General features: G+C 46.2%; 2 protein-coding genes across 3 annotated transcripts in view; both read left to right on the top strand.

Annotated features, from left to right (window-relative positions):
* LOC135244094 (mucin-5AC-like) lies at positions 1-5,961 on the top strand. The gene is made up of 2 exons (XM_064316294.1): positions 1-128; positions 3,737-5,961. The coding sequence occupies exons 1-2, from the start codon at positions 86-88 to the stop codon at positions 5,959-5,961; spliced, it is 2,268 nt and encodes a 755-aa protein (XP_064172364.1). The 5' UTR covers positions 1-85.
* An 89-nt stretch (positions 5,962-6,050) lies between these two features.
* Positions 6,051-11,210, top strand: part of adgrg7.1 (adhesion G protein-coupled receptor G7, tandem duplicate 1) — a 14,973-nt gene continuing 9,813 nt past the window's right edge. The window contains exons 1-4 of one of the 2 annotated variants that reach the window (XM_064314193.1): positions 6,051-7,019; positions 7,502-7,611; positions 8,612-8,743; positions 11,195-11,210. The exon at positions 11,195-11,210 is cut by the window's right edge and continues 76 nt beyond it. In XM_064314193.1, coding sequence (XP_064170263.1) covers positions 8,651-8,743; positions 11,195-11,210 — 109 coding nt within the window. In that variant the 5' untranslated portion in view covers positions 6,051-7,019; positions 7,502-7,611; positions 8,612-8,650. Of the gene's footprint in view, positions 7,020-7,069; positions 7,612-8,611; positions 8,744-11,194 lie in introns of those variants that run through there. The other variant, XM_064314194.1, reaches the window with a different exon arrangement.

The following is an 11,210-nucleotide window of genomic DNA, read 5'->3' as shown; positions in this document are numbered from 1 at the left end:
ATGTTAACCAGGCTGTATTATTCCCCTCACTGACTCTTAATAGGAGGGCCAGCTGTGAAGTGTGTTCATAACGGCTCTTCCCAAAATGGATACCGGGCTGCTTTTCCTAGCTTTGCTCCTCAGAGAAGGTAAGCCACTGGTTTACACACACACACACACACACAAAAACTGTTTTTCTGAACGTTCTTTTCTGCGGAACATTCTGGATAACTGACGCAGAGCAGTGTTTGATCTAAATGTGTGGAGGTCAAGGCTGAGCCGGGCGGACTGTAATGAGAATGGAGAGGGAGTCAGGACGGAGTGTAGCTCAGTGGGTAAGGAACTGGGCTTGTAACCGAAAGGTTGTAGGTTCGATTCCCGGGTAGGACACTGCTGTTGTACCCTTGAGCAAGGTACTTAACCGAAATTGCTTCAGTGTATATCCAGCTGTATAAATGGATACAATGTAAAAATGCTATGTAAAAGTTATGTAAGTCGCTCTGGATAAGAGCGTCTGCTAAATGCCTGTAATGTAATGAGTCAAGGACTCCTTAATTTCTGGCATTTTAAAAAAAGAAAATGACAATCCAGAAATGCAAGCTTATTTTCTTTTTTTTTTTAAGTACATGTCATGGACTATAATAGTATGATAATGTGTTTGTATGTGTTTGTAATATACTGATGAGAATAGACCATTCAGCCCATGTAAGCTCCTCTTTTACCCAGGCTATAGAGGAGCTTACATGGGCTGAATGGTCTGTTCTCATCAGTATATTACAAAGTGCTTTTATTTGTATAGCTGCTTTTAACAAAGGAGCTTTACAGTGAACCGGCCCCCAAAGAGTAAGCCTAGGGCGACAGTGGCAAGGAAAAACTCCCTGACTGATAACAGGAAGAAACCTTGAGCAGAACCGGACTCAGAGGGGGAACCCATCTGCCGCGGGCAGGCACCGGTTTGTTATGGAAACGGCTTACATGAAAATAAAGATAAATTATAATACATAAACAGCCAATCCATATTAATTAAGTCCAAGCAAAGACGACTCTGGTCACGTAGAGAGATGGGCAGGAGCACCAATGGGTGGCAGGGTCAGACAGGGGGACAGTCTTGGTGCTACAGCTGAATCAACAGTGGCAGGAGGCGGGGGTGCCCAGCTGGTCTAGCTGGTCTAGGGCTGGAGCTCCGGAAGACGAAAAAAAAAAATTATTGTTAGGGGGTTCAAATGGTAGATTAGCAAGCAGAGTAGAAGAGACAGAGGTGCCTGCGTGCGATAAGGAAAACCCCGGCAGAATAAGGCTATGGCAGCATAGCTAAGGGAAACAGAGGCAGGGGCCAACGCAGCCATGAGGGCAGGCTTGAGACAGTCATCACCAGACCATGACCGGTTCAGCTTAACACAGCACTACCAATGATGATCCAGTGACAGCATGAACCGCTCAGTCCACCAGAGACTCTATAGCTATGCCCGCCACCCACTCCTGCCCCTCAAATATAGGAGAGACTAAAAAGATAAGTTTCGAGCCTAGCTTTAAATAAGGTGATAGTGTCTGCGCCCCGAACATGGGCAGGCAACTTGTTCCACAGGAGGGGTGCACGATAGGAGAAGGCTCTACCACCTATGGTACTTTTAGCTATTCTAGGAATAACAAGGAGGCCTGCACCCTGCGAACGGAGCATGTTGAGGGAATATAAGGAAGAAGTAAATCATTTGAGTACAAAGGGGCAAGCCCATGTAAGGCTTTAAAGGTAAGAAGTAGTATCTTATAGTCTATTTGGAATTTAACTGGCAACCAGTGAAGCGATGCTAACACTGGGCTGATGTGCTCGAATCTCCTTGTTCTAGTGAGAATACGAGCTGCTGCATTTTGAATTAGCTGGAGCCCTTTCAGAGAGGAATTTGCACATCCAGACAAAAGAGCATTGCAGTAATCTAATCTTTAAGTAACAAAAGCATAAACTAGCTTTTCTGCATCATGTAAGGACAGTATTTTCCAAATTTTAGAGATATTTCTCAAGTGATGAAAAGCAAGCCTAGAGATGTTTTTAATATGTATATCAAATGCAAGATCTCAATCAAAGGTCACACCAAGATCTTTGATTACAGCACTTGAAGTAATGGAGATTCCATCAATGTTAAGCATATAGTCAGATAGTTTGCATCTCAGGAACTTGGGCCCCACTACCATTATCTAGGTCTTATCGGAGTTCAGCAAGAGAGAATTTTGGGTCATCCATTCCTTTATGTCTATAAGACAGGCTTTGATCTTTGACAGCTGGACAACTTCATCAGGCTAAACTGATAGATACAACTGGGTGTTATCTGCATAGCAGTGGAAATTAATGCCATGTTTGTGAATAACTTGTCCCAGGGGCAGCATATAAAGAGAGAGGAGCAAAGGCCCAAGCACAGATCCTTGCGGTACTCCATATCTAACCCTGGATTGATATGAGGAATCATTATTAAAAAGCACAAATTGATATCGGTCTGATAGGTATGATCTGAACCAGGAGAGTGCCTGTCCACGGAGGCCTACAAGATTTTCAAGTCTATCCAGAAGGATGAGGTGATCAGCTGTGCCAAATGCTGAAACGTCCTGCTGATGTTCCTTTAAAACAGTTATTTTAAGTCCCAAAGTGATGAGGTGATCAGCTGTGTCAAATGCTGAAACGTCCTGCTGATGATTGGAGTAATTTTATTTTTGAAGTCCCCAAACCCTGATGACGTCGCTCTGGCCTATCTAGTGTCAAGGGAAACTCTCACTCACTGTCTCTCTGCAGGTGTGTGTCTGTGTGTGTGTGTGTGTGTGTCTGAAACTTGGTGCTGACTTCTAAGAAAATTGCATCAAAGAGGTGGAAGAATAAGACCCCAATCCAAATAGTAGTGGCCAAGTTTGGGTGGAGAAAACATTCGTAGAAAACGCATTTTTCGAATGTTGCCGAATATGGTATTCGTATTTGACACCATCCGTACCCTGCGTGCAGTAACATGGATACTCAAAATCTGAACAATCAGTGCTTGTGATTGGCCAGACTGTATTCACACCTGACTCCCAGGTGAAGGGAGGGTGGAAAACCAGCAGTTCTTGGACTTCAGGGGCCGTGATTTGAGTAACATGGCTGGATAAGGTCATATGTGTGTAAGGGCATCTAAGATCACGTGTAAAGGCCTCTATGAGGTCATATGTGTGTAAGGGCCTCTATGAGGTCATATGTGTGTTAAGGCCTCTATGAGGTCATATGTGTGTAAGGGCCTCTATGAGGTCATATGTGTGTAAGGGCCTCTATGAGGTCATGTGTGTGTTAAGGCCTCTATGAGGTCATATGTGTAATGGCCTCTATGAGGTCATGTGTGTGTAAGGGCCTCTATGAAGTCATGTGTGTGTAAGGGCTTCTATGAGGTCATTGCATTACATTACATTCATTTGGCAGACGCTTTTATCCAAAGCGACGTACAAAAGTGCATTTTCATGATCGTAGACAACTGCTGAACACGGGTTCAGTAAGGTCATATGTGTGTAAGGGCCTCTATGAGGTCATATGTGTGTTAAGGCCTCTATGAGGTCATATGTGTGTAAGGGCCTCTATGAGGTCATATGTGTGTAAGGGCCTATGTTAATGCCTCGACGTAAGGGTCTGTGGAGCCACCTTTGTGAAATCTGATTTCCCGGTGTGCTTGCGTTCAGAATTTCCTGTCAGTGGCATGTGCGTACTGTTCTCTCTTTACCACTGTATCGCTTTTTTTCTTGTTGTTTCCAGTTTCAGTTTCAGAAACCCAAGGGACCCTCGCCACTCCGCCCGCTTACAGTTCTCTCCCTGCTGCCTCCCCCAGTAACATCAATACTTACCCAGGCAGTACAACAGCTGGTATATCTGGCAGCACAACACACACTGACTTCTTAACCACCTCTACCCCACATCATACAGCCACTTCTATCAAAAGTACCCTAACCACCCCTACCCCAGATCACACAACCTTTGCCATCACAAGTATTTTAACCACCCCTACCCCAGATCTTACAATCACCCCTACCCCAGATCATACAGCCACTTCTATCACAACTACCCTAGCCACCCCTACCCCTGATCACACAACCACTGCAATCACAACTACCCTAACCACCCCTACCCCTGATCATTCAACCAATGCTATCACAACTACCCTAACCACCTCTACCCCAGATCACACAACCTTTGCCATCGCAAGTATTTTAACCACCCCTACCCCAGATCTTACAATCACCCCTACCCCAGATCATACAGCCACTTCTATCACAACTACCCTAACCACCCCTATCCCAGATCACACAACCTTTGCCATCACAAGTATTTTAACCACCCCTACTCCAGATCTTACAATCACCCCTACCCCTGATCATTCAACCAATGCTATCACAACTACCCTAACCACCTCTACCCCAGATCACACAACCTTTGCCATCGCAAGTATTTTAACCACCCCTACCCCAGATCTTACAATCACCCCTACCCCAGATCATACAGCCACTTCTATCACAACTACCCTAACCACCCCTATTCCAGATCACACAACCTTTGCCATCACAAGTATTTTAACCACCCCTACTCCAGATCTTACAATCACCCCTACCCCTGATCATTCAACCAATGCTATCACATCTACCCTAACCACCTCTACCCCAGATCACACAACCTTTGCCATCACAAGTATTTTAACCACCCCTACTCCAGATCTTACAATCACCCCTACCCCTGATCATTCAACCAATGCTATCACAACTACCCTAACCACCCCTACCCCTGATCACACAACCTTTGCCATCACAACTATTTTAACCACCCCTACCCCAAGTACCCAAACCACCACTGTCACAACTACCCTAACCATCCCTATCCCAACTAACCAAACCACCACTGTCACAACTAACCAAACCACCACTGTCCCAACTAACCAAATCACCACTGTCCCAACTAACCTAACCACCCCTATCCCAACTAACCAAACCACCACTGTCCCAACTAACCAAACCACCACTGTCCCAACTAACCAAGACACCACTGTCCCAACTAACCAAGCCACCACTGTCCCAACTAACCAAGACACCACTGTCCCAACTAACCAAACCACCCCTATCCCAACTAACCAAGCCACCACTGTCCCAACTAACCAAACCACCACTGTCCCAACTAACCAAGACACCACTGTCCCAACTAACCAAACCACCCCTATCCCAACTAACCAAGCCACCACTGTCCCAACTAACCAAACCACCACTGTCCCAACTAACCAAACCACCACTATCCCAACTAACCAAACCACCACTGTCCCAACTAACCAAACCACCACTGTCCCAACTAGTCAAACCACCTCTATCCCAACTAACCTAACCAGCCCTATCCCAACTAACCTAAACACCCCTATCCCAACTAACCAAGCCACCACTGTCCAAACTAACCAAGCCACCACTGTCCCAACTAACCTAACCACCCCTATCCCAACTAACCAAACCACCACTGTCCCAACTAACCAAACCGCCCCTATCCAAACTAACCTAACCACCCCTATCCCAACTAACCAAGCCACCACTGTCCCAACTAACCAAACCACCCCTATCCCAACTAACCTAACCACCCCTATCCCAACTAACCAAGCCACCACTGTCCCAACTAACCAAACCACCACTGTCCCAACTAACCAAGACACCACTGTCCCAACTAACCAAACCACCCCTGTCCCAACTAACCAAGCCACCACTGTCCCAACTAACCAAACCACCACTGTCCCAACTAACCAAGACACCACTGTCCCAACTAACCAAACCACCCCTATCCCAACTAACCAAGCCACCACTGTCCCAACTAACCAAACCACCACTGTCCCAACTAACCAAGACACCACTATCCCAACTAACCAAACCACCCCTATCCCAACTAACCAAATCACCACTATCCCAACTAACCAAACCACCCCTATCCCAACTAACCAAACACCATGTCCCAACTAGTCAAACCACCTCTATCCCAACTAACCTAACCAGCCCTATCCCAACTAACCTAAACACCCCTATCCAACTAACCAAGCCACACTGTCCAAACTAACCAAGCCACCACTGTCCCAACTAACCTAACCACCCCTATCCCAACTAACCAAACCACCACTGTCCCAACTAACCAAACCACCCCTATCCCAACTAACCAAACCACCCCTATCCCAACTAACCAAATCACCACTATCCCAACTAACCAAACCACCCCTATCCCAACTAACCTAACCACCCCTATCCCAACTAACCAAGCCACCACTGTCCCAACTAACCAAACCACCCCTATCCCAACTAACCTAACCACCCCTATCCCAACTAACCAAGCCACCACTGTCCCAACTACCCGACCCACCACTAAACCAGGTACACTGACCACCACACAACCAGGCAGTTTAACCCCCAGTAACCCTACAGGCACAAGCACAACTGTAAAACAGACCACGACAACCAAACACACGCCGAACTCCACCCTCATCCCAGGTAACCCCACCACGCCTGCCCCCCCTGCATCACCAACTTCCCCTTCCTTTCCACATGTACATGCATGCACTCACACTCAGTTATCACGCACACGTACATGCATACCGTCATGCTCACAGACTCAATTATGAACACGCCTTTGAACACACGTGTGCATGTGCTTACACTGACCCGCATACATGCATGTGCACATATGTGCACACACTTGTTTGCATGCATGCTCACACATACTCATTTGGATATACACACGCACACATGCACACACACACACACACACAAACACACATACGCAAAGAAACATAACATACAGACATGGAGAATTACATGTAAAGTGTGGAGGTAAAGACCAACAATAAGAGGATAACTGTATTACCTTACAATGTTTAATTTCTGAATTTTGCTAAAATATTAATATGCATTTTCTTGTTTTCTCAAAGCAAATTTCTGCAATGGAGCCGTTGTCGATGGTTTCACTTTCAACGAGACTGTCATTGGACGGTTTAGCTACTCGCGTGAGCCCTGTCCGGGACCAGCCAATGGTAATGTCATATTTAAAAACTGTGTCTTTTTATTGGTCTGCTGCTCAAGAACACGGCAGAGGGAAGGAAAGAACAGAGAAGGGTTACCATAAAGCAATGTTGCCTCCAGACCTGGGTCAAATACGTATTTGTTGATGCTGGTCCATTATAGATCAGCTGGTCTCTGATCTTCACCATATCTCAGAGTGGTTTAGGACCTCATTGAAGGTGCTGGTGGGCTGCCAGGTGAAGGCCGACTCAGACATGACCAGGGTCATGCATCTCCGAGACTTATGGGATGGATTGTTCGTATTTCTCACAGATTTAGAGTTTGACCCTTCGTCAAGTGTTTGCTGCAAAATTATTTCAGTATTAGTTTTTTTTTTGTTCCCTCTGTTTGCCTGTTCCCTCTGTTTCATGTTTTATCAGCTGGAATTGCAGGGCTGTTTAACGTCACATGATTGGTTTTGCTGATTGCTGATTGGCTTTTGCTTGGCCCTCAGTGGGTTTTCCCCTGGCGTCAGTGCAATGTTTGCCCAAGAGCGGCTCACCGGGTTTTGGTCCGGTACGGAAGCTGGACTGTAGCCTGACCCTGAATGACCTCCAAAAGAATGTGAGTTCAGGTGCTCAACCCCCATCCCCCAGGTATATGTATCTGATCCAGTAGTGGCAGGCAGGACCATAGACCTTACTTCTTACTAAGCAAGGAGCTAGAGTGGTGTGCCTTCTTTCCCTTAAGTGTTAAAACTCTTTCCTAAATATTATTATTATTATTATTATTATTATTATTAACAACAACAACAACAACAATAATCTTTATTTGTATTACACCTTTCATTCCATGAACTTACTGCCCAAATAGCTTGATGTTTAAGGCAAGAGGACCTAGGTTTTCAGCTAACTTCTTTCTTTGTCATTTTGATCCAATTAATCTCTGTCTAGGTTCAGTTGGAGACAATTATGAGTTATTCAACAGTTTAGGTCTACCGAACATTCCATCAATGTACTGATAGCAATAAAATCATCAGGTATCACAGAGATAAACTGAATAAAGTAAAGTAAGATGTCCTAACACCACCACAACTAGCAGTACCACTCTTTATTATTTTAATATGTCTTTTTTGCTGGTTTATGTTGAGGATGATGATGATTTTTAAAAGGAGTATTAACCTACTAAAAGATAAGGGGTGAATGTTCATTTTATCAGTGTAGATGAAATATTAATACAGTCTTGAGCCATTCTTGGGACAAGCCCAGGGTAGCCTGTTGCCTTTCTTGCTGTGAGCTGTGGTCAGAATTGTATGAAAAGCACTTGGGTTTTACACACTGAAATGTTCCCTCACTTTTTTCTGTGAGTCACTACTAGAAGCTGTGCGGTCTTCAACACCATGACCGATAAAAAACTGTCAAATAAGGATGTTTGGCTAAACATTCCTGCTGGATCAGGTTTTTCAGTTTTCTTCTGTGCGACGTACAGCAGTTAGTAACAGTCAAAAGTATACAAATATTTACTTTGATCTCAAGACCTTTTCTAAAAGATGTATGTACTACAGAAGGGAAAGTGGATTTATTAAAATTGCAGATTCCCACTGCCGTTCTGTCTGTCGGAATAGATCGCTGGGAATTCCGTGAGCGTCTCTACCAACGTGCTGATGCTGACCTCTCAACCCACACGGCTTACACCTGACAACATCACCACTGCGGCTAAGATTGTCACTCAACTCCTGAACTCCACCCCTACCGAGGTACCCCATATCCAGCTCCCTGCTCTAACTTTTCACTCTCCTTGCCAAACCACCTCCCATTTCTACTCCTCCAAAACTACCCCACAATACCCCCCCCCACACACACACACTCACAAACACACACTGCCAAGTTAGTCTCATAACCCATACTGCTGAGGTAACCCCTAACCTCCCAGTCCCCTTCTAAATATATGTAGTGCACTCATTACATTACAGGCATTTGGCAGACGCTCTTATCCAGAGTGACGTACAACAAAGTGTATAACCAAAACCAGGAACAAGTGTGTTGAAAACCCTAGAGGGAAGTACAGTTCCAAGTGCAGGGAATGACCACGTAGTTTAACTTGGACCCTGTAGGTTAATCTGATTAACACAACAAAAACAGCAATAAAGCAGTCTATGCAAATAAAACAAGCAATAGTTGAGTAGGCACAAGTGCAATAACTAAGTAAACTAAGATAAACAGCTTACCTAGCTACAACATAGTCAATTAGAGACTACAGGAAGGTAGGGAGGGATGGGGAGAGGTGCAGCTTAAAGAGGTGAGTCTTCAGTCGTCGTTTGAAGGTGGTCAGGGTCTCAGCTGTTCTGACTTCCACGAGAAGGTCATTCCACCATCATGGAGCCAAAACAGGCAGGAGACGGAAAGCGCAAGTGTGAAGAGGGGGAGGTGCCAGGCGTCGTGAGGTAGCGGAACGGAGGGGTTTGGCTGGCATGTATGGTTTAAAGATCTTGTGGAGGTATGCTGGGGCTGATCCCTTGACTGCCTGGTATGCTGGGACCAATGTTTTGAATTTGATGCGAGCCATAACGGGCAGCCAGTGGGGGGTAGTGAGCAGGGAGGTGACGTGGGAATGTCTGGGAAGGTTGAAGACCAGACGAGCTGCAGCATTCTGATTGAGTTGCAGGGGTCTGATGGCAGATGCCGGTAGGCCAGCCAGAAGAGAGTTGCAGTAGTCCAGGCGAGATAGTACCATTGCTTGGACGAGGAGCTGGGTTGAGTAGGTGGTGAGAAAGGGGCGGATTCTCCGGATGTTGTACAGGAAGAATCTGCACGCCCGGCTTACCGCTGCGATGTTCTTGGAGAGGGACAGCCTGTTGTCCATCACCACTCCGAGATTCTTGGCACAGGGTGATGACGTCACTAAGATGTCCCCTAGGGAAATGGAAAAATCAAGGAGGGGAGAGGTTAGAGCAGGAATGAAGATTAGCTCCGTCTTACCCAGGTTGAGCTTCAGGTGGTGATTGTCCATCCAGCTCTGGATGTCCCTCAGGCAGGCGGAGATGCGGGCAGGGACTTGTGTGTCCGATGGGGAGAAGGAGTGAAAGAGTTGTGTGTCATCAGCATAGCAATAATAAGACGAGCCATGGGCAGAGATTACAGGGCCAAGGGATCTGGTGTATAAGGAGAAGAGAAGGGGACCGAGGACTGAGCCCTGGGGAACTCCCGTGGCAAGGGGGCAGGGTGGCGATACTCTACCAGCCCAGGCAACCTGGAAGGAGTGATCGGAGAGATAGGACTTTATCCAGTCAAGGGCTGTGCCGCAGATCCCTGTTGCTGCCAGAGAGGACAGGAGGATAGAGTGCTCCACAGTGTCGAAAGCAGCTGAGAGATCTAGCAGAATGAAGACAGAGGGAGAGGGAGGCTGCTCATGCGGCATGAAGTGTCTCATTGACAGAGAGGAGTGCAGTCTCTGTTGAGTGACTAGGCCTGAAGCCGGACTGCTGGGGGTCGAGCAGGTTATTCTGAGAAAAGAAAGCAGAGAGTTAGTTAGATGCAGCTCGTTCAAGTGTTTTGGATAGAAAATGAAGGAGAGATACTGGCTGGTAGTTCTGGATGACGGAGGGGTCTAGTGTGGGCTTCTTCAGCAGTGAGGTGATGTGCGCCCTCTTGAAGGATGAAGGGGAAACATCCAGAAGACAGGGAGGGGTTCACAAGGGAGGTGACAAATGTAATGTAATGTAGTGCACTCAAATCAAGCGTTGTTTAAAGGGGAAGTTTATTTGTCAGTCTACGACCAACAGACAAAACGTTCTTAGTGCAGCTGTGAGAACTCTGACAGCCTAATGCTTACCGTTGCTGCGGCAACCTTACAATGCAGCTGCAACATTCCATTCTATCCTGCTTGCAGTAGGCTAAGCATATATTTCCCAGTGTATGATGTATGAAAAGTCACTGTAACCGTGAAGAAAGCTGGATAGTCTTAATGGTCTAAAAAATTATAATGAGTTGCCTACGACCTCTACACATACAGTACACATACTGAATGTTTGGCTTAAGCAATCCTGAACAGTTGCATTATGGGTGCTCCGTAGACTCAGTGATGAACCCTGCAGTTCGCTCGGTCTCCCTAGTGATAAGGCTATGGGTGAAGCCCACGCAGGGGATGTTTCTTCCTGAGGAAACGGAGGGCTTGCTGGGCTGTAAAACTGAATGTTTGCTCTCTGAAGGAAGTTGCGGCTGCCG

The sequence above is a fragment of the Anguilla rostrata genome, chromosome 17, assembly GCF_018555375.3.
Source record: "Anguilla rostrata isolate EN2019 chromosome 17, ASM1855537v3, whole genome shotgun sequence".
In the NCBI taxonomy this organism is placed as follows: domain Eukaryota; kingdom Metazoa; phylum Chordata; class Actinopteri; order Anguilliformes; family Anguillidae; genus Anguilla; species Anguilla rostrata.
This window is presented reverse-complemented; position numbering and strand designations above follow the sequence as displayed.

Bases quoted from the DNA above. Each gene is read 5' to 3' on its own strand.
- LOC135244094 (XM_064316294.1), top strand. From the start codon at position 86: ATGGATACCGGGCTGCTTTTCCTAGCTTTGCTCCTCAGAGAAG. The intron at 129-3,736 runs GTAAGCCACTGG...TGTTGTTTCCAG, and splicing joins AGCTTTGCTCCTCAGAGAAG to TTTCAGTTTCAGAAACCCAA.